The 27,759-nt window shown below is 38.8% G+C and overlaps 1 protein-coding gene across 3 annotated transcripts in view; it reads right to left on the bottom strand.

Moving 5' to 3' along the window:
• LOC122799279 (EMI domain-containing protein 1-like) overlaps positions 1–26,870 on the bottom strand; it is a 1,823,504-nt gene extending 1,796,634 nt beyond the window's left edge. For all 3 annotated transcript variants that reach the window (XM_044068236.1, XM_044068235.1, XM_044068237.1), the window contains exon 1: positions 25,065–26,870. In XM_044068236.1, the coding sequence (XP_043924171.1) occupies positions 25,065–25,225 (161 nt within the window). In that variant the 5' untranslated portion in view covers positions 25,226–26,870. The remainder of the gene's footprint in view (positions 1–25,064) is intronic.
• Between the last annotated feature and the right edge of the window lie 889 nt (positions 26,871–27,759).

The following is a 27,759-nucleotide window of genomic DNA, read 5'->3' as shown; positions in this document are numbered from 1 at the left end:
AAAAGGCATTATGAAAGCAGCAAGGAATTTGTCCAGTAAGAAAAAGGCATGGTGTGAGAGGTGCAGACCATTTCTTGTGAAGCAAATTGGCCTGTCTACCAATCATCTCATCCCAAGCTGACGGGGCCACCATAAATTGAGACCAACAACTTAGCCGGTTTTTGAAAACAATTATTTTTTTATTTGCATTTAGGTGCCATTCTGGGTGAAGTTAAGCTATCAAACAGGACTAGAGTTGTGTCTGCATTTGATACATTTATAGTGAGCTATAACATATTGCTCCATATGTCCTCTAGACTTGAACATCACAAGTCATTCATATCCACAGGGGCTATCACTATGCTGCATTCATATTTCCCTGATGCGATGGACTGAAGAGCCTTCGTAACACTGCAGCTCCTGGTGCCAAAGAATCAACTAACTGCCCAACACTGTAAGCGTGGAGTCAGTGTGTCTGACATTTGGGTGAACTGTGCTGGTAGAAAGAATGTGCAGTGGAGAAACTATTCACTACATGTATGCAAAACTTTTAGGAACAAAAGAAAAAAAACAAAGCAACACAGTCTCTTCTACACTACCTGTCTCTGTCACCAGAGGGAAGATTTCTGAAGATTAAAAGCTGAAGTGATGATGCAAACCTCCGCAACACCAAGTATTTACAACTACACGTTAGGCACAGTGAGTCTGTCAGTCTAGCATTTTGATGATACATTCTGCAGGTTGATGCCCAGCAGTCATATGAAGGACTGCAAGTAGGGAAAGTATGGTTCTTAGGAAAGTTCAAGTACCCTGATTATCTGGGTTAGCAGAAGGAATTAGGAGAGCTCAAGGACCCTGATTATCTGCATTAACAGAGGAAATTAAGAGAGCTCAAGCAACCTGGTTATCTGGGTTAGCAGAAGGAATTAGGAGAGCTCAAGGACCCCGATTACCTGGGTTTGCAGAAGGAATTAGGAGAGCTCAAGGACCCTGATTACCTGGGTTAGCAGAAGGAATTAGGAGAGCTCAAGGACCCTGATTATCTGGGTTAGCAGAAGGAATTAGGAGAGCTCAAGCACCCTGATTATCTGGGTTAGCAGAAGGAATTAGGAGACCTCAAGTACCCTGATTACCTGGGTTAGCAGAAGGAATTAGGAGAGCTCAAGGACCCTGATTATCTGGGTTAGCAGAAGGAAATAGGAGAGCTCAAGGACCCCGATTACCTGGGTTTGCAGAAGGAATTAGGAGAGCTCAAGGACCCTGATTATCTGGGTTAGCAGAAGGAATGAGGAGAGCTCAAGTACCCCGATTACCTGGGTTTGCAGAAGGAATTAGGAGAGCTCAAGGACCCTGATTATCTGGGTTAGCAGAAGGAAATAGGAGAGCTCAAGGACCCCGATTACCTGGGTTTGCAGAAGGAATTAGGAGAGCTCAAGGACCCTGATTATCTGGGTTAGCAGAAGGAATGAGGAGACCTCAAGTACCCTGATTATCTGGGTTAGCAGAAGGAATTAGGAGAGCTCAAGGACCCTGATTATCTGCATTAACAGAGGGAATTAGGAGAGCTCAAGCACCCTGATTATCTGGGTTAGCAGAAGGAAATAGGAGAGCTCAAGGACCCCGATTACCTGGGTTTGCAGAAGGAATTAGGAGAGCTCAAGGACCCTGATTATCTGGGTTAGCAGAAGGAAATAGGAGAGCTCAAGGACCCCGATTACCTTGGTTTGCAGAAGGAATTAGGAGAGCTCAAGGACCCTGATTATCTGGGTTAGCAGAAGGAATTAGGAGACCTCAAGTACCCTGATTACCTGGGTTAGCAGAAGGAATTAGGAGAGCTCAAGGACCCTGATTATCTGCATTAACAGAGGGAATTAGGAGAACTCAAGCATCCTGATTATCTGGGTTAGCAGAAAGAATCAGAAGACCTCAAGCACCCTGATTATCTAAGTTAGCAGAAGGAATTACCCACTTCATGCAGGACAGTGCTGCAGACCTTCATGTCCTGAAGACATCATTAGCTGTGTAGGATTTTACAGACAAAGGCATTTATGGCTGAAACTTTGTCCTATGTCTACTTAGTTAAGGAGAAAAAGGCTGTTATCTAAATGCATCTAGTAGTTAGCAACTGTGGCCATCAGCAAAATATGTCCTGTGAAGTAAAGCTTAGTGAAGAAAATGGAAAGATGTAAGAAAGCAGTACCAGTGTGCAAGAACAGATGGGACATACCCAAGTGTGGGCAGTTATCAAATTGTCACACTGCATGAAAGTGCTGGAGAGGGCAACTGATAAATTAATACACACAGCAAAAGAAAGTTTGATGGGAGATGAGCAGTCTGGACTCGGGTCGTGAGGCAACTGACCTGATGTATGCATGAGAAAGGCAGTGGAAAAGAAGGTGGAGATAAGGAAGAATCCAAATGGGCTTTTATAGACTCAAAGACAGACTATGACAAGTTCTCATGAAAGCAAATTTGAGCAGCTCTGTGATGGTTCAAAGTTCTAGAAACATTGGCAGAAATGGTGTAGGCTATGTACAAGGACTCAGTGACTCAAGGACAAACAATGTTTGGACTCACAAAGGAGTTCCTAGTGGGAGTGGATGTGCATCAGGGTTCATCTCTGAGCCCACTACAGTTCATAGTGGTGATGGACTACATTAGCAAATAGGTTGGAGGGGAAAGATCAACAAAGCTCCTGTATGCAGACAATGTGAATCTGAAAATGAACTTCTAAAAATGATAATGGATGGAATGCAAAACTGAAAACACAAGGGACGAAACACCACAAACAAGACAGTTAAGGCAGCAAATGGAAGAAAACCAGGAAAAGCTGAAAACTGAGATAGAAGGGAAATGGTGGAACAGATTAACAGCTTCAAGTATCTAAGAGGTTGGATGACAAGTAGGAAACTCTGAACGAAGGGGTGTAAACTAGAATCAGACAGGCTGCAATGAATACACACAGTGTGCCAGGAATAGTATGCGACAGAAGAATGCCACAGAAGCTAAAAAGTAAGGTGTACAAAATAGTGGTGCAACCACCAACCATCTTAGGCACTTAATCACAGAATCCTGAGCAGCAAAGGCAGAGCATTTAAGGAAACTAGAAGTGATTGAGATGAAGTGCCTAAGATGGCTGGTAGGATGCTCACTGTGGGACAAATGAATAAATGAGGACATCTGAGCAGAAGCCAAAGTAGCTCCAATTGCAGCAAAAGTCAAAGAGAACAGATTACGGTGGTTTGAGCACATGTGCACAAAAGAAAACAATCTGGTAAAGAAGATATAGGAGTGAGATAAAGAGCAAAAGGAAATGAAAGAGATGAATGGATTGTATAAGTGACGACCTGCGACAGTTAGGAATGACTGCCAAAGAAGATAGGAGAGTGGCACAGAATCAAGGAAAGTGGCAACAGTTAATGTAATACCCCAAATCCATGTAGACAAATGGGAAAAGCAAGTCGTTGTTAATAAGAAAGTAGTGGAGAGCATACAGCAGAAAACTGCGAGACAAGTATTGCACTATAGCTACTCTAATCTATGTAGTATGCTGTAATCCATTCAACATAATTTAATGTAATCTCCTAGCCCTGCATCATTTATTGGAAACTCTCTCTTATGTACATAAATTAAAAACTTTTACTACAGTCCTTGCCAAACTTAACCACATCTCTCAAACATAACTATGCAGGCATCAAACAAGCTAAAGATTTTCAGAAATATTTTTCAGTTAACATTTTCAGAAATATTTTTCTTAGGACACGGTTCTTTTCATGATAAGTATTTGTGTTTGATGAAAAAGGGAAGTAATCTTTTGTTTAGTAGGATCTGTAGTTTATCCAGAAGGTAAGGGAGCAGGAATAGCACAAGATAAACCAAGTTGTCTTTAACTAACCCGTCATTTTTATTCTTGTTTGCATTTAGAACTGTACATTTAGCATGTGTGTTATGTAGTACATTAGACTTTAACAAAAAATGAGTTTCTAAATGTTTCTTTTTTGGTTCGTATAACTCTTTTTAACCAATACTGAATTGCTATACATGCCTAAATGAAAAGCTTTGCTGCTACTTGGCTCTTGCCCAAGCTTCAAAGTAAAGCAAGTATTAGTACCAGATGTTTATAACTAGAACAAGAGCCTGGAGAAAAAGACTCAATACAAATAAAGGGACAGAAGTGGGAGCCAGAGCACTACACTTCATCAAATGAATCATGGCAATGTGGGGAAACGTCTGAAAGGCAGAAACAGAACAATATGTCTGCACCTTCAGGAGCAGAAGGGAACTAGCCCATAGACCTCCTTCAGTATCTAATGCATAACATATCCCTGCTTGTGGCGAATACACAAAATACTCAAATGGTATGAAATCACAGCCACATCCCACTTGAAATCAGTATGTGACGGTACATCTATGCTTGTGTAATAAGGTAGTGGGAGGATACTTTCACAAGAGTGAATAATAGTCCACTACACATAGCCTGGTGTATGACAGAGATCACCAGAACAGCTTCCAGACACTCCACTTTGGCAAAAAATGGAGTAAAAAAAGTCAGCTTAACTTATGCACACTACAACATGGCAGGTGATGAGAAGACAGAAGAAATACACTTTTCCATAAAAATAAAGAAACAAGCAAAAGGTTATCCTCAGCTCTTCCAGAATACAAGACTAAATAATCTTCAAATTCCAGTGATACATAACTGCAGTGTTCTGACCTTCTGATGAGTCAAATCACAGCAATAAAGTGATGGGATTTTCTTACATCATCAGTCACCATATTATAATAATACAGTGCTGTGATGTTCCCAGCTGATCGTCATTTTACCAAGATACATTGCCAGGATGGATGTTCTCATCAGTCATCACATTCCATTGACACAGTGGGAAACGGTTCTTGCCAACTGGTCATTACACTACAGTGATATGCATGGATGTTCTCACCCAGTCATCATAATAAAGTTTACAGGCTCATAGACAACCAGATTACTGCTTTGTTTGAATGTAGGTGAAATCCACTCTACAGTCAAAGAATGCAGTGGATTAGTTATGCATCCCACCAGACTTAGTTAGCAGTTGTTGCAGGTTGAAATCATTGGCAAATGTTGTTTGAGGTGATTTGTTCTGTCAAACAGAGTAGGGTCTTCCATGGTTCAACAAGCAAAGTAAACATCACAGCAGAGGAGTTGTTAGGAGACTGAGTATAACGTGAGGGCTACCCGTCTATCTGTGTAACTAAGAGACTTGAGACCAACGATACATTTAGTTAAGGATCTCTGATGTGTCAGGGCCTAGTAACTTCCTATGATCCTATAAACTGCACAATATGCTTAGAAAGATATAAGCTGAAAGTAGGATTATATAAGATGATAAGCCTTATGAGGGACGAGTACAGGGAAACTAGAACTTCTTTAGCTGCAAAGATGCCTTTAGAAATTAGTTTGGACATAAAAAAAGTTTTCTGTACTATATTGGAGACATGATGATCAAATGATGTGAGTTTATCACAGGCCCCATATCCCTCACAAAAGCTCATCACATAAAATTTTGAATATCACAAAATACACAGTATGAAAAAATTTACAACAGTGTAAGAAACGTTCCAAGAAACAGACCAGCAAGTTCAACATACATGTTCACAACACGTACAACAGAGAAACAAGGCAAATAATAAGCATCAAATACTTCTGCAGAAAATATTAATTATACAGCAAAAATAAATAGATCAATTTGTACACACAGATCACATGTTGATGTCATTCACAGATTTTTTACATACTGATCACACTGCAGAAAGCAAAATTATGCATGCAATTCAAAAGTATACACACATTCACAGTATAAAAGCGAAATAACAGCAATGAAATCAAATTAGCAAGTCTAGTTATGATACCATATTTGCATTTACATTCCCAAATCACAGACATGATTTTTTGAAAACCTTCCTAAGGGCAGTTAAGAGAGGATTTGCAAAATCATAAGGGGTATAAAGTGCCACAGTTTTAAAAGTACACTAAAAAATAAAAAATAAATAAATAAAAAGGATTTTGTTGCCTGTGTGAGCTGGAGATATTCTGAACAAAAACTTTGCTTTGGGATGTACATTTTCATTATTAACTGTACCACTGGTCATTTATTCTGGAACTGTAGAATGGTACATGCAAGTCATGTAAATATCACTGTTAGCTACTGGTTCAATTCCAATTAATATGTTTCTTTTTAGGGTAATGCAGTGGGTAGGTTCTATTAGAATGCCCATCTAAAAATTGTGGCTACTGTGTTATATGCTTGCTGTAGTGAAAGCGATCAGGCCGTGTGCAAATTTGTGAGACTATTACATGCATATAATACACTACGTAGGTGGCAATATCAAGCAAAAGTGATGTCAGTATGATCTATCAAGCAGGTAAAGTACAGCCTGTTTTTAATTTGTACAAAGTGCTGCCATTTTATCATGCTAATAATATCTCAGTTTCTGACTTATTATGACATTGTGATACCCTGCAATTTCTCTGAACTGATTACTTCAAATAGTTCATGGAAACAACAAAGCCTTAAGTTTTGTAGCATTCAGTTGGATATCAGATTCAACAAGCCAGTATGCCTCAGTGTAAACTTAGAAAGCAGAATAGATTATTAAGGCTGTGAAAAGCAATGAGCAGCTGCATATGTACTATAGGTTCATAGGTTCATAGATTAGTACTAGGCTAACTGCCCTTGTGAGCCATTTTAAGTCTAGCTAATTATCCCTTGTGAGACTCAAACATTGCACCTTGTGTTTGTAAGGCAAACACCTTAACCATTAGGCCACCCTTCTATACTACAGGAGCCTATCCAAACCATAACAGGCCACCTCAAGAGATCAGAGCAGACAAAAGGTAAAGTGACAATAGGATGTAATGATTCATGGTGCCGAGTGGCTTAAGCAAATTTAAAAAGAGATGGAAATGTTTTCACCTAAGGTGAGATTTCCTGTTAAGGTAGTCTTTGAAAACTAAACATGACAATTCTCTTCATGACCAGGACAGAAAGGATTAGCCAGAAGGCCACCTGATGTAAGATGATGTTGAAGCTGCTTAGAAATACATTTCCCTTATGATTTCTGCAAGAGAGGAGGAGGAGTAGGTGCGACCCTACCTTTGTAAAGACCAACAGCTGTAGTTGAAATCTATTGCTTATTCGTGTAAGAACTACTGACTTTAACAGTTGATGAGAACGGCAATAGTGCATGCAGTACCATCTGCAAAGAGTTCGAAGTATTGTGAAGGAAGACCATCTACCAAAGGAGAGGAAAATTTAAGTTTACTGAGTATCCTTCCACACTGGTAAAAAATGAAACACAATACATGGTAAGTGAACAGTGTCATTAGAAGACAGTGATATATTCTGAAAATAAGGCAGAAAGAGGTGCATCCACTTTAAAGAAATGTCACCCACTTCATGGAAGTTGGTAAATGACAAGAGGTTGTGGTATTTCTGTGCTTGACAGAATAATGACTGACGAAGGGCAAACCCACAAACTGTTGATAAAGGGCTGAATGTCAGCATGGAAATCAGCTCCATATCATGACCAGAGGATACCATTCTGATGCAGTCTTTCACACATTTCTCCATCTAGCTTGATTTGTCCAGGTGGCTCAATGATTACAAGGCTGTGGCCATTTTGTTCAGTCTCTCTCTCTATAAACCCAAGTCATTTACCTATTGCAGTACTGATATGACATGATACAGGGATCAGGGGTTGCAGCTTTTTATAACCAAACTACAGCCACCATCCCCATAAATGGTACAATATAATTTATCTACACTCATGTTGTAGTATGGTATGATTATACAGGACTGCTTAAAAAAATATATATATATTTTTTTTAAACAGTAACACTATTAGGATTGCCACTTTTTCAGATGCCCATAGCGGGCCATTTCTTACTGACACTAGATTCTGAAAGACAAGGCATACTCATAGCTGATGCAAAAGACATGTTTTCACTTTATCATCAAAACAATGAGGCTCAATGTCATAGAATTTTATTTGTATTGTTTTATATCATATCAATGCATTTCTGATCCAGTAACATAGTTTTATGCAATACTTAGGGGAACTTTAAAATATATTTCCTCTAAAATATCAAGATGTTTTGTATTTTCATGTGTTCTTCCAAGAAACATCTGGCCAAGTCAGGACTATTCTGCAAAAAAGAGGAACAGGCAGTAATCCTGCCCACTGTACATAATTCATAAATTTAGGATTACTCTCTTCTTAATCAAAGAAACTCAAGAAGCACAGACTCTTTCAGTTCAAATGCAAGCTTATGGTCACCAACCCACTGGACAGTACTCTTTTGAGATGCAGGTAAACATCTTATTTCTCTGATATTTGAAGGAAGATTGTTATAAAGTCTAGAAATAGATAGCATTATGGATCTCTGTATCTCTTACTAGTGTGATTTAGAATCATCATGAATTTGTGAAGCCAAGGTAAGAGATTTTGCACCAGTGTATAAATTAATTTAAACAAGTCTGTTACTTCTTCATGACTTATAATGTTAAACACAGTCAACAGTTAAGCCATTATGCATAAGGGATATACTTAAACTCCATGGAATGCTTGTTTCTCAGCAATGAGGACAGTCAGCAAAGAACTTGAAGTATTGCAGATGCCTATGAATGTGAACATATACAGTGAAATCATAGATCACCAAACTACACTCTGTGACACTATTACTGTTGGTGGAGTTTCTTTAGCTGTCAGGATTTTTCTATTACAAAATTTAATGTACTGATCAGAGTTTACCACTGCAAGTAGTTAGGAATAAAATCTATATACTGTGAAGCCTTACAGATTTTTAAGATTTGTTGGTAGGCTATCTACAGAACTCATGACGGCAAATTTAATATTCTGCTTCTGATAATCTCTGGGATTCAGAAACTTTTTTGACTCATGGTACGTGATTTTGCATGAAGAATAGCCATGGGTAGGATTCGGGTTATTCAAAGACACACTTGAGCATAAGCATTGAAACCTGAGATATTCCACAGTCTGCACTATATGCAAATGAAGGTATAAAGACATGGTAATGACCAACATCTTTATAATAGCCAAAAAATAACAAAGCTTCCACCACGGCCAATGTAAGAAACCAGATAAAAACTTTATTCCACAGGATAAGCGCTTTCACACATAGTGCTTCATCAGATCCACAAAGAAACATTGCAGGTGTACATATATATATATATATATATATATATATATATATATATATATATATGTAAGGAGCATTAGTCAATTAATCAATTAAGATAAATACCAATTACTGATGTATACTCCATTTTTTCAAGGCAGATTTTAAAGGTACAGTTAGAGTCAGACCTGGCAGCCTATCTGCCTGCAACTTCAATATCCATTTTGTTTCCACATTCTCCAACTTAACATTAAAGCCTCCTTTCCATTTATTAACATGCACAATTTGCAGAACGTAAAATACAAAAGAATGACCAGGAGCCAAATTCATGTGTTTAACATTTCCTATATGCTGCAAAATGCACATTCTAATGGTCTTGTCTATATAAAAGGATGTACAGGACTTACATCTAGCCACATATATCAAGCCTTTTGACCTGCAATCAGCATAGAAACATGGTTTAAAGGTGTAATTAATAAAAGGATGTTGAAATTCCTGCTCAGTGCCAATATATATGCAAGCTTTACAATGCCTGCATGCATGTGTCCCCTGGCGATCAGATAAGGGTAAAGGAACACGAGCTGTTTTATAACATAGCTGTCGCTTCAAAGAGGAATTATTTCTGAATATATAACTTGGTTTAGAACCTACAACATCCTTTACCTTGTCATCAGAAAGCAAAACTGGCCAGAACTTCTTTACAACTTCACATACTTGTTGAATATTATTGCCATACATTAAGGATAGTCTGATATTAGTGGACACAACATCCTGTACATTACCCTTATATGAAGTGTAAGTACGATGGAAATAAGGTTTACCATTATCATGGCGCATAGCAGCTACAGTATTAAAGGACTTATCTAGTGACTGCTCATTATAGCCTCTAACTAATAACTCAACTTTGAAGTTAAGCATTGCTTCATTACATTGCTCATCATTTGTATGCAAGCGTGACATATGCAGATATTGCTCTTTGGCAATGTTCCTAAAAATGTGCTGCGGATGCATACTACTAAAGTGCAAAAGTGCATTCTTCCTGCATGCCTTCCTATGTAGGGAACTAGATAAAGCACCATCTACTAAAGAAATCTTTACATCTAAAAAGTCAGTACATGTACAAGAATAATTTAAAACAAATCTAAAACAGGTACTAGTGGACTCAAGATATTGCACAAATCTCTTAAGGTCTAATTCTGTCCCATGCCACAAGACAAAAATGTCATCCACAAAACGCTTATAGTACAGAAGGTTCAGAGAAAATTCAAGTGAAGATAGGACTGCCATGTGCTCCCAGTCCGCCAGCACTAAGATGGCATAACTGTTAGCGCATGGAGTCCCCATGGCCACTCCCACCTTCTGCCTATAAACTACCTTGTTATATAAAAAAACATTATTTTCCAATACAAGCTCCATTAAAGTAGCTATACATTCTATTAATTCCAATGAATAGTCAGTATAGTGAACAGCATCTGTATGTCCATACTGTCAAGAAAAATATTTTCAAGAAAGGGGCCATGACGCTTAGAAAATTCACCTAGACTACTCAGGAAATGTTCAGTATCTTTTAAAACGGCCGTCGCCTTACTTAATGGGTTTTTTAACTGTCTCTCTATATAGAGAGAAATAAATTCTGTAGCCCACTCCCTACCCGAAACAATTGGTTGTAGGGGTGGGTCTGCAAGAGATTTATGAACCTTTGGCAGGCCATGTATAACTGGTATCATGGGCTCAAGTACTAACATGAAATCATATAATGCTTTATCAAGGGTTTGTTCCATTAACATTTCATATAAACAGCTATGTATATTATTAATAATACAGCATAAATTATTTTCAGTAACAGGTTCATATGTGGAAACATCTTCAAGCATTCAAGTCATATATAAATCATATTTCACGGCATCAAGAACCACAATAGATCCCCCTTTATCAGCCGGATGAATGATCAACGCTTCATTAGTCCGTAATTCATGTAAAGCTTTAAACTCAGCTTGCATCATATTATAAAAATTACTTTTACTCATATCAGTATTAAAAAGTTCTGTCTCGACAGTTTTGTAAAAGTCTCAAGAACAGAAGTTCTGGCTAGTTTTGCTTTCTGATGACAAGGTAAAGGATGCTGTAGGTTCTAAACCAAGTTATAGATTCAGAAATAATTCCTCTGTGAAGCGACAGCTATGTTATAAAATAGCTCGTGTTACTTTACCCTTATCTGATCGCCAAGGGACATATGCATGCAGGCATTGTAAAGCTTGCATATATATATATATTGGCACTGAGCAGGAATTTCAACATCCTTTTATTAATTACACCTTTAAACCATGTTTCTATGCTGATTGCAGGTGAAAAGGTTTGATATATGTGGTTAAATGTAAGTCCTGTACATCCTTTTATATAGGCAAGACCATTAGAATGTTGAAAGAGCGCATTTTGCAGCATATAGGAGATATTAAACACATGAATTTGTTAAATGCCCTAGCTAAGCATATTTCAATGGCTCCTGGTCACTCTTTTGTATTTTATGTTCTGCAAATTGTGCATGTTAATAAATGGAAAGGAGACTTTAATGTTAAGTTGGAGAATGTGGAAGCTAAATGGATATTGAGGTTGCAGGCAGATAAGCTGCCAGGTCTAAATCTAACTGTACCTTTAAAACCTGCCTTGAAAAAACGGAGTATACTTCAGTAATTGGTATGTATCTTAATTGATTAATTGACTAATGCTCCTCATATATATATATATATATATATATATATATATATATATATATATATATGTACACCTGCAATGTTTCTTTGTGGATCTGATGAAGCACTATGTGTGAAAGCGCTTATCCTGTGAAATAAAGTTTTTATCTGGTTTCTTACATTGGCCGTGGTGGAAGCTTTGTTATTTTTTGGCTATTTTACATTTTTACATCGCAACCTTTAGCTGCTTGGATATATTTTTTCTATTTTAGTTCCATTTTGTGTATATCCAGCAACACATGGCTGAACAAGTGGACATCGAATTGGGCTATCAACCTGGCAATGCAGCAACTCATCAGCAACGCTTTAAACAACTTTATGTATTAGAGACTAACTCACATTTGGATTGTGTTTTCTCTGAGAAGGTATCAAATGTTGAGCCTGATGCTTGGGGTATATTTAAGAATTTACTTAAAGAATTTGAGAATGACTTGTACAAGCTGAAACATTTGCAATGGCAGCTCCTCCATACAGAGGCCTGCCTTCATCATAAAGTCATACCTAGGGGCCTACGGGTCCTCTACATGCCCACTTATGGGAATACCTACCCTAGTTTATTGAAGCAATGGCAAATACTTAATGTTGAATTAAGTTTTAATTATATGACACTCCTCAATGAGTTTTTTTGCTCCACGTGAAAAAGAATTGAATGTGAAACTAGAGAATCTGCAAACTGAACTGTTTACCAAGTATACTGATTCTCTGTATTTGGCTGAAATTGATAATGTGTTACTGAACATTTTAGCTTATGATGATAGGCAACAGATGATTAAAAAAAGGAAATTAGCCAGAGATATGACAGATTTTAAGAAGGGTAATATTTTTGTGTGGCCTCGTGGATCCGAACGGATGTCTGATGTGCCTACTGATCAAATCCGACCTTCCAGGGCTAAACAGCTACATCTGCCTATACCTGGGGCTGAACAACTGCAACAGTCATCTATTTCTAGTCAGCAGCCTGTTTTGTCATCTGTTAGTATAGCTGACACATCGGCTTCTAGCTCGGTTTCTGGGGTTTTGAATGCCGATGTTGCAACTGTTAATATTCCATCTCAGTCACATGTTTCTGCAGGAGCGAGACCTAAAGAAGTCAATTCTACATCACCTGATAATGTTTTTTTTTTAATTTCCTGGCCCACGTCAAGTTACCGCATATGCAGTGCAGGGGGTGGAATTACAGCTTTGGGCAGAAGAAAAGGAAACTGTCCCAAGAGAACGATCGTTCAATAGAAGAGAGCACAAGGAAAAGACCTCTTCATTAATTTATAACTTATCTTCAGTTTGCCTTACATCTGAACAAGTGAGTGTCCTTAATAGAGAGCTCAGCTTTGTTCCCTCCCAGCCTGTACATATTGAAGATGTGTTGCCTGACATTAAATTATTTATGCGGAATGTAGCTCTCAAGCCTATGTTTGGGGAACATTCTACTGCCTTTGCTGTACATAAACGAGCAAGTACTTTTGTACCACAGTTACCTCCTGTTCTTGAGAATTTTTACAAAACTGTTGAGGAAGAACTTTTTACAAAACTGTTGAGAAAGAACTTTTTATACTGATATGAGTAAAAGTAATTTTTATAATATGACGCATGTTGAGTTCATAGGTTCATAGGTTCATAGATTAGTACTAAGCTAACTGCCCTTGCGGGCCATTTTAAGCCTAGCCAATTATCCCTTGTGAGGCTCAAACCCTGCACCTTGTGTTTGTAAGGCAAACGCCTTAACCATTAGGCCACCCTCCCAACCCCCTCTTAAATATATAGTATTTTTGCTCTCTATTCAACAGAGCTTCTTCATAGATTCATAGATTATTACTAGGCTAATTGCCCTTGCAAGACATTTTAAGCCTAGCCAATTATCCCTTGTGAGACTCAAACCCTGCACCTTGTGTTTGTAAGGCAAACACCTTAACCATTAGGCCATCCTCCCATGAATTACGGACTAATGAAGCCTTGATCATTCGTCCGGCTGATAAAGGGGGATCTATTGTGGTTCTTGATGCCGTGAAATATGATTTATATATGACTAGAATGCTTGAAGATGTTTCCACATATGAACCTGTTACTGAAAATAATTTATGCTGTATTATTAATAATATACATAGCTGTTTATATGAAATGTTATTGGAATAAACCCTTGATAAAGTATTATATGACTTCATGTTAGTATTTGAGCCCATGATACCAGTTATACATGGCCTGCCAAAGGTTCATAAATCTCTTGTAGACCCACCCCTACGACCAATTGTTTCGGGTAGGGGGTGGGCTACAAAATTTATTTCTCTCTACATAGAGGGACAGTAAAAAAAACATTAAGTAAGGTGACGGCCATTTTAAAAGATACTGAACATTTATTGAGCAGTCTAGGTGAATTTTTTAGGAGTCATGGCCCCTTTCTTGAAAATATTTTTCTTGACAGTATGGACATACAGACGCTGTTCACTATAATACCCCATGACTTTGGGACAGCGTCTCTAAAAATTTTTTAAGAGAGAATACTGACTATTCATTGGAATTAACAGAATGTATAGCTACTTTAATGGAGCTTGTATTGGAAAATAATGTTTTTTTTTTTTATAACAAGGTAGTTTATAGGCAGAAGGTGGGAGTGGCCATGGGGACTCCATGCGCTAACAGTTATGCCAACTTAGTGTTGGCGGACTGGGAGCACATGGCAGTCCTATCTGGACATGAATTTTCTCTGAACCTTCTGTACTATAAGCGGTTTGTGTACGATATTTTTGTCTTGTGGCATGGGACAGAATTAGACCTTAAGAGATTTGTGCAATATCTTGAGTCCACTAGTACCTGTTTTAGATTTGTTTTAAATTATTCTTGCACATGTACTGACTTTTTAGATGTAAAGATTTCTTTAGTAGATGGTGCTTTATCTAGTTCCCTACATAGGAAGGCATGCAGGAAGAATGCACTTTTGCACTTTAGTAATATGCATCCACAGCACATTTTTAGGAACATTGCCAAAGAGCAATATCTGTGTATGTCACGCTTGCATACAAATGATGAGCAATGTAATGAAGCAATGCTTAATTTGAAAGATGAGTTATTAGTTAGAGGCTATAATGAGCAGTCACTAGATAAGTCCTTTAATACTGTAGCTGCTATGCGCCATGACAATAGCAAACCTTACTTCCATCGTACTTACACTTCATATAAGGGTAATGTACAGGATGTCGCCAGAAGTTCTGGCCAGTTTTGCTTTCTGATGACAAGGTAAAGGATGTTACAGGTTCTAAACCAAGTTATATATTCAGAAATAATTCCTCTTTGAAGCGACAGCTATGTTATAAAAACAGCTCGTGTTCCTTTACCCTTATCTGATCGCCAGGGGACATATGCATGCAGGCATTGTAAAGCTTGCATATATATTGGCACTGAGCAGGAATTTCAACATTCTTTTATTAATTACACCTTTAAACCATGTTTCTCTGCTGATTGCAGGTCAAAAGGCTTGATATATGTGGCTAGCTGTAAGTCTTGTACATCCTTTTATATAGGCAAGACCGTTAGAATGTTGAAAGAGAGCATTTTGCAGCATATAGGCGATATTAAACACATGAATTTGTTAAATGCCCTAGCTAAGCATATTTCAATGGCTCCTGGTCATTCTTTTGTATTTTATGTTCTGCAAATTGTGCATGTTAATAAACGGAAAGGAGACTTTAATGTTAAGTTGGAGAATGTGGAAGCAAACTGGATATTGAAGTTGCAGGCAGATAAGCTACCAGGTCTGAATCTAACTGTACCTTTAAAACCTGCCTTGAAAAAACAGAGTATACTTCAGTAATTGGTCTTGTGTCTTTTGGCTTTTCCCGGTTAGGGGTCGCCACAGCGGAACTCCAGTCCGCTAATGATTGGCAGTTGATTTTACGTACCGGCTTGCCAGGCCTGATGCACAACCTTCAAATAAGGTACGCCCATTCACGCTTGTCTCCACACAGAAGATGCTCTAGCTGAGAATCGAACCAGACAGCGTCTTATTGGTATTTATCTTAATTGATTAATTGACTAATGCTCTCTCTCTCTCTCTATATATATATATATATATATATATATATATATATATATATATATATATATATATATGTGTGTGTGTGTGTGTGTACACCTGCAATGTTTCTTTGTGGATCTGATGAAGCACTATGTGTGAAAGCGCTTATCATGTGGAATAAAGTTTATATCTGGTTTCTTACATTGGCCGTGGGGAAGCTTTGTTATATTTTGGCTATTTTACATTTTTACATAGCAACCTGGATATATCTTTTCTATTTTAATTTAACATTATTATAATGAGGACTCCATGGATGCAAATTATGTTAATTAACATGGCATGGCAATTTAGAGATGTATACAATGGATATAAAAAGTGTACATACCCCTGTTAAAATGCCAGGTTTTTGTGATATAAAAAAATGAGACCACAATAAATCATTTCAAAAATTTTCCCACCTTTAATGTGACCTATAACCTGTACAATTCAATTGAAAAACAAACAAATCTGTTAGGGGAAAAAATATATAAAAAATAAAAAACGTACAATAAGCTGGTTGCATAAGTTTGCACACCCTTAAACTAATACTTTGATAAAGCATCTTTTGATTTAATTACAACATTCCTGAGGAGGTACCATCCTGACCTTCTTAACTGGTGGGTAAAGGAGGTCAGACCAAGGGCACTAGAGATGTATTGTAAGTACTCGTATTATATTAGTGCTTGTTAACTTGTATTCAATGTTATAATATGATGGTACTGGACATGTAATTTATTATTTTTTTATGTCCGTTTGTTTTGTAGCTTGGGAGGCTCTTATGGAGAACACCCGTTTGTAATGCTGGAGAATGGAAAGGCTCTCAACGTGAAGGGGTATGTATGGCTGCTTCTTACCATAATTTTGAGTATATTAAGCATGTAGCTGCCAGTGTGTCTGCACACTGCTAGAGTGTGTCCCTGTAGGGGTCTTACAGTTTATGTTAAGGATTGCCTGCTACTCAGGGCTAGATCCAGCACTAGGCAACCTTGGCATCTGCCTACGGCTGGTGCTTGCTATGGAACTGAAAAAGCACTAAAACAATCTATTTTATCCTGTGTCTGATCTGACCTGATCACCCCTTTAAAATTACCATTTTCTCTCTTCTGAGTTGCTGCAGCATCTTGGCTAGGCAACTTAATCACTTTCTGTTTTTTTTGTCAATGGTTGGTTTATTCCATTTGGGTTTGAAGGCTGGGGCATGTTCCACATGTTTATTTTTTACACTGACTCTTTTTTTTATTTAATATTTCAAAAGTGGACTGGCTGTCAAACGCTCACTTAAGTAAAATGTATATCCTGCCTCTCTTCTTGTTCTATCTACCAACATATCGCCACTCATTTGGTCTGTTCGTCCTGCCCTCCCAACCTACTTGACAATGTCTCAGGTAACAGCAGGTGCAGGTTTAATTGCTTGGTACTTTTAACGTACCTCATTTGACACTAACTGCCCTGCCTGCATTTGATGTGATGAACAACCAAGAATATAGTTAAATCAATCAGTGTTTTGAAAAGAAAAAAAAATCACTGCCAGTAACACTGTACAAAACATGAGACCAACAAAGGCAAAGCCAGATCAGACAATAGTAACAGTAACGTTAGTGCTGCAGCTGCCTGCCTGAGCTCAGCGCCCAGAGGTCTTCCTGGATAGAGGGACTGTCTGACCTGACCAAAATAACTGGCTGATCTGACCAAAATGGAAGTATGCACTACTCTCTGATGGTCTGAGTCATCCAATTCTGACCTGAGCAGTTTAATGTTTCTTACTTTTGGGGGGAAAAAAGCATCTATAAACAAAAATACAGGAGGACTGGGTTAGCTTTACTGTGAAGTGATGTGATCAGTATGGATGCATGACAAAATTGTCAGTGTTAATGTGCATTGTTGTACATCTTGTGCAAGCACAAAATGAATATGTATAACAGCAGATCATCGAGCAGGGGAGCCTTGCAAACAGAAAGCTGTGCTGCTGTTAGTGTGAAAACTGACACATAGCTTTCCCAAAAGCATAGCTATTCTTTTTAGTTCATATCCAAAGTTTGGGTACAAACTCAAAGCAATAGCTATGCAGTTTTTTTTTCATCTTTTCTTTCCTCCGTCCCAGTCTAGATGTACTGCTTCATAATTTTTTCTCTAAAACTAGTTATTTACTAAGCTGGATATATGCCACAACATAAAACATCAATGCCAGGAGCCACAAACATCTTAATTGCAGTCTCAGGCATCATAGTAGATTTAGTTGCTTGCTAGCTGAAATATATATTTTCCTCTTTATCAGCACTAGCATAGACAGACTTGACTGTTCAAAACTATAGGGTGGGGGTGAAACACATCTGAACAGTATTTGTTAGGGTTTTAAAGGGTGATGTGACATTTTAAAAATGTTTATTAGAATAGATATCATTATTTTAATGCAATATTAGTGTCAGTAGTATTGTTTGGGCAGCCGCTGTTGCGCAGCAGTTAGCGTTGCCACCTCACAGCAACAAGTTCTCCAGTTCGATCCTCGGCTGGGGTGCCTACTGTGTGGAGTCTGCATGTCCTCCCTGTGGTCACATGGGTTTCCTCTGGGTGCTCCGGTTTCCTCCCACATCCGAAAGCCATGCTGTAGTTGGAATGGACACTCTAAATTGGCCCTAGGTGTGCCTGCGTGTGCTTTCTGTGGAAGGTTTGGCACCGGGCTGGCAATTTGACACCGTAAAACTCCACTGCCAATCATGAGCGGACAGGTGATCTGCTGTGGTGACCCCTAACTGGGAAAAGCCGAAAGAAGAAGAAGTAGTGCCAATAGTGCTGTTTCAGTGGAATAAAAAAACAGCTACAGTATGTTAGGAACAGTTACTTGTCTAGCAAGCCACAACAATGGACAGTTTTGTCTGAATGCCCATAACATGAAATCTAAAAGTTTATTGTTAATATTTTCAGTATGAATACCTTTTTAATTGAGCTTGTTTTTTTTACAAGCGGTGAGTGTAAAAATGCACTGTGGTGGGATACAGCAATTTGTCTGGTTCTTAGCACATGTAAGTAATGTTATGAGCTGTTAATGATCTGCTTCCTGTAGTATAGGGTTTGATTCCCTCAGTCACCTTGTGTCTTGTGTATGTCTCTTACCAAGTCACTTCACCACACAGTGTTAACAGACGTGATATGTTTGTGTTTTGAATCCCTGCATCCTTCACCTAGCTGTTCACTGATTGCTGTAAAAGTAAAGAAGAAATTAGTTTCCACACTGACAGGTTTGAACAGTGTTTTATGGTACTTGGGGAGAGGCAGACAAGTAATGAAATACTGGCATACTTGGGGGCTCCAGTCAATTACCCTGCCTAGGGCCCCAACTGAGCATGATCTGGCTGTGCTGCTACACAGTGGAGTTGCACTTAATTCTGCATATTTTACATAAATATGCATTTCAAGAACATAATTATAAGTTACACGCACATTTGACAATTGCCATAAGACATGCTGCGCATCATGCTTTACTGAGGTTACATATGTTATGAGGGTAAAGACAAAGCGTTGCACTGGTAACAAGGTTCTTAATATATTCATACGTAGGACACAGGTGTTCTATACCCTGGTATGGTTCCACTATGAGCTGTGTTTATCTGCAAAGGTAGTCTGATAGATGAGTAAGTAGCCTTACAAGTGCAGCTGCATGTAGTACAGCCACACAATGCATAACGCGAGGGTATAGCTTTATTGTTTGTTTAGTGGGGGAGGTATGTGTGTATTGATTAAGAATGTAGAAGAGATGGGGGCTGTTTATTTTGGACATACATTTTCTCTGTGTTATATAATAACTGTATTTTGTTCTGTGTAGCAGGTTTGAGGTGCACCTCATTGTTATGGGGTAGACCAATGCTGTTTGTTTGTATTGAGCCAATTAACCATGCACTTTCACATGCATATCACAACCACATAGTTGTTGCTAATGGTTTCAGAATACATATACAGCTTCATATTTATATGTGTAATTTTCAAGTGCTGGATGATGCTATATCACAGAATACCTGTAGGAGGTCACAAATACAGTACTCCACACAGAGGTCATGCTTTTATATGCACAGCACTACACATTTGTCCACATGCCCTGCAGCCACCTATGCACACATCCTAGGTAATGCTAGTTGTGTCACTACTCACCTGCCTGCACTTCCCTCATAGAGCCACAGCATAATGCATGTAGACAGTAGCTGGCAATGTGCTATTGTGCAATACTTCATACTTGCCTATCAAACATCTCTGTTATGAACTTATAGGCAATATCTGCTATATGTAAGAGTAAAGAGTCTCTCTCTCTCTCATTCTGTTCTCTCTCTCTTTCTGTACCTCTTGCTTTGCCACTATGCTTTTTTGTTACCTTTTTTTTTTATTTATTATTTTTTTTCTCCATTTTTGTTGGCATTTTCTACAGCAACTGTCATGGTTATGCCAGTGACATGGCCCACATCTCCATACTTCCCCTGCCTCAACTCCACCTGGCTCCAGACCTGCCTCCCCATTGGGTGCAGAATGGAACAGGCAGGAGGATTCCCCTATGGTCCCTGGTACAAATTCACTGGAGGGGACTTCTACTGTTCCATCTGGCAGCACTACCAGGGGTGTGCAATTTTTCACCTGAGGGAGCTGGCAAATGTGGCAGGGGAACTAACAGATGAGCAGCTAGAAGCCCACATTGGCTGCCCAGAGAAGTTCCTCATGCAGCTTATAGAGTCACACTCCTGCCTGTCTCTTCCTTCACTACTTCAGGAATGAGGGGGTGGTTTAGGTGCTTTCTGACATCTCCCTGGGTATAGCAGAGGCAATGCAATACAAAATTATATGCCCATCCTATCTCCCATCCTAGTATTTCCATTCCTTGTCTGTCACCGCCCTCCCTCCATTTTCTGTTGTCCAATCCTCCCCATCACTATTGTGCTCCTTTTGTCTGTGTGTCTATAAATCCAGTTTACTCCCCCAGTGTCTCTGAATTCTAGTCCCACACCAGATGATTGGATTGCTGACACTGCACTCCTAAGTATGTCATCATTCTGATGAGACGTTAAACCAAAGTCCCATCTGCTTGTGCTGGTGGTAGCAAAGGTGGATGTTAAAGGTCTAACCGCACCTACTGAAAAAAGTAGGGGAAGTTTCCCAATGCCATGGCCAAATTTTCCCCTAGTTATACAAGTGCCACCTCAGGGATCCCCTGAAAAGAGGCAACTAGCCTAGTCAAATTAACCCAGTCAATAATGGAGGGATGGATGAATGGATAAATAAATACATTTATGTTTGTCTAAGTGATCCTACTTGTAAACCTTATCTTCTTATAATCCCTTATCTTTCCCTTAAACCCTTCCCCATCTTTCATCTGAAAAAGAAAATGGGTGCCTGCCCTTGCAAAGTTATATATATATATATATATATATATATATATATATATATATATGTATACAGGATAATAGGATATGTATATGTAGATAGATATACACACACACACACACACACACACACACACACATATATATATATATATATATATATATATACGCACATGCACGCGTGCAAACACACAAACACACACGCAAACACACACACACACACACACGCTCGCGCAAACACAAATACACACACAGACACACATGCGCAAACACACACACACAAACACACATACACACACACACACACACACACACACACACACACACACACACACACACACACACACACACACACACACACACACACACACCCTTCCTCCACCTCCCTACTACCATTCTTTCCTTCCCTGTTTCCCTTGGATACGATGTTCCTCTGCTTGCTGCATCCTCTCCTTTTCCTGTTTCCTATACACCCAATTCTACCCCTTTGAATTGACAAAAAATAGATTTAGACATTGCTGTAGGCCCTTTAATGTGGTTTAGAGGCTTTCCTACACACTGCATAGTAGTGCATGTGCATGTGCTAAGAGACTTATTTATTTATTTATTTATTTGTTTATTTATGTATTTATGTTTGCCTTTGTTCACTGGGAAAGTCCAACTGGGTTTAGAAAAACCCGTCTTCAGTGGAAACCCACTGAGAAAAGCTCCTCAGATTTTTTTACAGAAATGATCATGATTACACAAAGAATGACAGAGTACCAACAGTCTGCAAATATTTACAGAGTACATGATATTTTAAAGTGTGCATAAATTTGCAGAGTACTTGAATATTTAAGTACTGTTTGTACATTTACAATATGTACATTTGTACATGTACAACATACGTAGCATCACATATCGTATACACAAGGCGACCTTATGAATCTTAAGTCAGTTGTAGTGTAAATGCTTTGCCATTTGGTGGTGTAGCAGGGAGAGACAAAAGCAGCACACAGAGTAAGAAACATGCATTTTTGAAAAAAAAGGTGGACAATCCTCTTAAAAGCACTACTTTGATTACTATTTACAGCCTCAGTCAATTCAGAAAGAGAGAGAGAACAAGATAAGAAGGCATTATGTTTTTGCATGATGTGTCCAAAAGAGATTCAGTGAGAGAGAGAGAGAGAGAACAGAGAGTGGAGGAAAGGAAATAGGTAATAGAGTGAGGGAACTTTTCTATATTAAAGGTATAGAATGTCTTGTTGTTGACAAGATTATGACTGCAGAATTTTGGCAAGTATATTAATGGGCTGTAGGGTAGCAAGTAAGTGATGTGTGTTTGGAAGGATAGTAACAGGAGTGCAGACAGAAAGGAGGGTGAGAAAGAGTGGGTGTGGCAAAGGCAGCAGTAAGGGTGAAGGTAGAAAGAGAGCAATTAGGAAGAGTGTGTGGGAATAGAGATAAAAGAGGTGGTACTACTAGAGCTCTGGAAATAGGTGGGAGCAGCGAGGGGAGTTTTGGAACAGCTGTGCAAGAGTAAAGTGACATTGGGAGAGAGTGAGGGGTGGAGAGCAACTGCGATTGAGAGTAGGTTGGATAACTTATGGGCTATGTACACAGTGTTAGACTAGTCGTGAGACTAATGTGTAGTACAAAAAAGGTATATGTTACAGAGCTAGGCTGTGGGAATGCAGGATCAGAGCTATTTGTCCATCAGATAAGATTTTAATAGGTTTTTGAAACAGCTTAGCTCTTGGACTAATACGATTTTGAATGTTTTTTTGAAACAGCTTAGCTCTTGAATTAGTTTTGGTGTTAATGGGATGTGGTTCCAGGGTTTGGAAATATTAGTTGAATACAGGAAGTCTCCTACATAACCATACATTTTGGCGACAATGAGAAGCGAGTTATCTCTAGAATGTAAAGTCTTATTTGGGGAGCATGATTGAATGATGTTGTTTACTGATGGGCAGTTTTGGGCTTATGGAAAAGTCTTTATACTGTTGTGAGTTGGGTGTGAGTGTTAAGTAGTGTGGGAGTTCTAATCAGGTTAAATCTTTGAGAGTCAGAAAGTGGTGTCCTCAGAAGTGCAGGTTGTGGCAAATTTTGCTATTTTACTTTAACTTTGCTCCAGTTTGCTTAACAGTATGACTTGAAAAAATGCATGCAGAGTATAGGAGTGATGGCAGTGGGACAGTAGCGGCTGTACATTTTCTGTCTGTGTCAGTGGGGTATGCTTTAGATCTCTTTAAGGATCTGATGTTTCTTTTTTTTTTTTTTTTTACAGCTTGTGATATGTGGTAGTCTAGTTTCAGCTGCTCATCTATGATGGTGCCTAGTAGTTCTGCTTGGATTAATTGTTTGATCCTGTGATGTTGGTGGGGGTTAAGACGAAAGATGACTATAGCATTTACAGTTATGAGAACCTCTTTACATGGGTCCTGTCATTTCTGTGGAAAGTTTTTCTAATTTATAGCTGCATGTGTTCTAAAATTCCATATAGTTGATTGATAATTATCTTTGGGCTGCATCGTGCTATACCCATGGAAGGCATGTCACAAATGAACTAGGCATGTTTCTGAATCCCAGGGAATAACCATGTATCTTCCCTTGACTAATTCATTTTAACTATCATTGAAATTCATGCTTTTCTTTACAGTTTGTGTTGTATAATACAGACTTTTGCAAAGACATAAACAGTAATACCTTCACAGAGATGGTATCACAGAGAAAACAAACCCAAAGTTTGATGCCATTACTATATTAAGTAAAGCTATAGTCAAATATGTATTGATTATTCTAGCCTTATCATATACTATCATAATATTAAAAGTACATGCCAGAAGAAAAGAGAAAAGAACTGTTCATGCATGATATTGACTGTAACACAACATATGAAAATGAAGAAAGTTTATCCAACTCCTATCCTGTCTAACAACGTCCCTCCACCAAAAAAAGTAAATCATATTGGAACTGCACTATGTCATACGTGCATATTATTATACATACTAATTCGCAATTACTAATATCTCTATGAAGCCACGGTACAGCTCTCAACTTCTTTACTTAACAATCGGGGACAAATGCCGAGAATCAAGAACAGTGTTTAAATATTACTCTTAATTCCCACGTGCAAAATGGGAAAAGGGTTGAGGATGGATGGATATACTCTAATTCACTTAAGTTAATAGCGCAACAGGTTTTGCATCAACCTACAGTTTCCGAACAATAAAGACAGTCTGCGATACAACAGATTGTGTCTGTTAATCTATACATATGCGTAAACCGTGGTATATAAAATAGTTTTCGCAGCTTTAAAACTATTTGGTAATCTTAACTTCAGTACACGGCTTAGTCCACCACCAGTACTACCAAACGGACATTTATTGGCAGCCAGCGACCTATAACTAGGTGTAAGCAGAAATTTCTATTATCTACTGAAGGTTTTTATTGCTAACCCACACTCACCTAACATTTTAAAATGCATGCATGTCTGCGAATGTGGCCCGTATGCACGTAAGAAAGGTACGCATCGTTTTCAGCTGTTGTCAAATACATCAGCATTACTTGTTTTTAGATGCATTTTCTACCTATAAGCACTACTTCTGCATATCTGGATTACAAACGTTACTTAGACAGTTCTACAACAACATGCCCAGATGTTCGGAAAAGGGAATGTCCAGATTCAAATATGCTGAGTATGCTTGTCTACAACCTTGGCTGTAGTCCCCAGACTGCACTTGGAAAAGTTCAGCAGCATGTATGCTTACCTTCTCTGCGCCTGCCTCTGCAGGTTCGCCAGCTGATCTCTGCTTCCAGGTGTGTATTTGTGCTGAAAACCGGCATTCCAAGAGCAATGCACCTCGACAATTATGTGCAACAGGTATAGGATGAGGGCCCTCTGAGATCTGTTTTCCGCAGGGATCAGCATCCTTTCCGCTACTTCTCACAAAACCCTGTCAGGAAGCAGGACTTTTAAAAACTTTTCCTTAAAACTAGGGATGCATAGAATTAAGAAATACTGACGTATTCTTTAATGCAAACGCGTGTCCCCTACAGTAAATTGCAACAGTTTAAGAAAGTTGTTTTCTCCTCACAGCTAGCAATTATTTGAATCGTGTGTCTGTTCCTGGCTCCTAAATACGCCAGTAAGGGATAAAACTAAGAGGGCAGGGGTAGAGCCCTAGATGTGTCACTGACGTCTAGTTGATGGATTGCCTAGGAGGAAGGGACTGCTGTCACATAAAGTCCAACCCTCACAGTTTTCACTTTTAACATAGTAAGGCTCACAGGCAGCCCGCGTAAAGGCCATGAGAGGGACGAATGCCAGAACATGCCTACATCTTCCCCCCTCTGACCACCCGTCTCTGACTTATGGGGAGGGGGGGCCCTGAAAGGAGCGAATGCCGGAACAAACTTAGATCTCCCCTTCCGTCCACACTTTCCTGAGTCAGACGGCGGGGGGACTCTGTCACAATGTAGTTACACTCTTCTATACGGTCAGGCATCCATGTTCTCCGTCGTTAAACAAAACACAGAGAAAATACACCTAATGGGGAATGGGGGCACCACGCTGGACTATTGTTCAATATGTCATAAAGTCAATAAGTGATGAGTGTGTGACAGAGACACGGGGGGCGGCTGTAACAGGTCGAGTCGAAAGCAGTTTACCTGAAGACTGGCAAGGAAGATTTCAAACATCATACAGATCATTCAATAAAGATCGTCCGAAAACTGTTATATTTCGGGATTCAACTAAAATAGCCTCTGATCACAGAAATGTGGTCAAGTGAGAGCAAATGTCAATAAACAATTCAGATGTAAACAAATATCTTATCCCAGGAAGTCGGGTTTACAGACTCATCAGCTGTATTAAGTAACCTGCATCTACACCTGATTTTCGTGAAGCCTTAGCAACGCCTGACGAATGAAAAGGAAATCTAACAGGGTACATCCGAGCGCACTTCTGTAAGGGTACACACTGTCCGCGGCATCTTCTAAATTTCGGCCCCGATTTTAGATTGGCTTCAATGCTGATGACTTGGCGATAGATGACTACCAGGGGGCGCTGTCCAGGGACAGGTTTACCTACGGCATTTTGCAGTTTGTAATTCCAAAACATTTTTAAGTCATTCATTGCCAGTTTTTGTGTATGTACTTTTAGAGAGAGAGAAGTTCGTTCAGTCGTTAAACTGCCTATTATACATCTGATGTGTTGTTGACCTGACGTATTCATTGCACTTATTGTACATCAAATTTTGCCTTCAAGCTGATTTTATTCATAAAAATCGTAAACGATTGAACTAAGCTATATAAGGTTTAGAATCTGAAATACTACTCTTGCAGACGTTCTGCTATAATTATATGCCTCTTCTTTGCCCAATAATCAGCAGCAAAGCAATAAACAAGGATGACTAAATAAACATGGAATTGCCATGGGGCAGGAATAGACGTGGTCATGTGCACTAAGTACATTAATACAGCCAACAGTTGGAAGGAAATGTGTGCAGTCATGCATTCATCGCATGTTGTAGACTTGTAAAACATAGCCCATTTATCTATGACTACTGACTAGTTAAACGAAGCAAGTATCCAAACACTGTAAGCAGTTTCTTCAAGACCACCATAACCATTCAACACCGATGACTGTTAAAGAAGAAGATTGGTGGGGTTGGATCTTGTTATATAACCCAAATGTGCCACGTTTTGCCGAAACTTGCACACATGTGCAAGGGTCTATCAATCTTCAGGGTGTCCATTGCATGAACATTCATTTCCAAAGTCAGCTCCAGTGAAGTTAGGAGAGTGCTTCCTCACCACAGCCCTCCCCCAAAATGTAATCTTCCAGTTTTGACTTTCTATCACAGGGGGGAGAGTGACCCCTCCTCACTCAACAAGCACCCCCAAAGATATTTTCAAAGAACGTATGCTCTATATAAATAGTGTCTGTCTTGTTCCACTAGATAGACCTGTTTGTATTGTATTATACTCATTTTCCTTTAATTTCACTATAAAGTTGCTAAGATTTCTCTAAATATTAAATTATTATCATGTAAGTTGTATATATTCTTAACCAATTTTTTCACATTATGTCTAATTTGGTATAATTATTTAAATTGTAAATGTTTTTGTATTATTTTTGAAGATTGTAAAATTATTGTTCTTAAAATATTTTTATAATACTGTGGAGATTTTCTACCTGGGCATCCAATGAAAATGGGAATGTACTCATTTGGACTTTCCCAGTAATCAAATCCATGCATCCATTTACAAACCCTTTTTCCCAGTTTTGCACATGGGGTCAGGGTGTCACGTCAACACTGGCAATCATTTACAGCCAAGATTTATAGCACCAGGTGGCTAGCCCTGCTGCAGTAGTTCTTCAACATCACAGACTCACACTCACACCTATAGCCAGCTTAGAGTGTCCAGTTTACCAACTGCATGCCTTTGGAATGTGGGAGG

Source organism: Protopterus annectens, chromosome 4.part0 (assembly GCF_019279795.1).
Source record: "Protopterus annectens isolate FY-2018-M chromosome 4.part0, PAN1.0, whole genome shotgun sequence".
NCBI classification, from domain to species: Eukaryota; Metazoa; Chordata; order Ceratodontiformes; family Protopteridae; genus Protopterus; species Protopterus annectens.
Note: the sequence above shows the minus strand (reverse complement) of the source record. Positions and strands in the feature narration are given on the sequence as shown.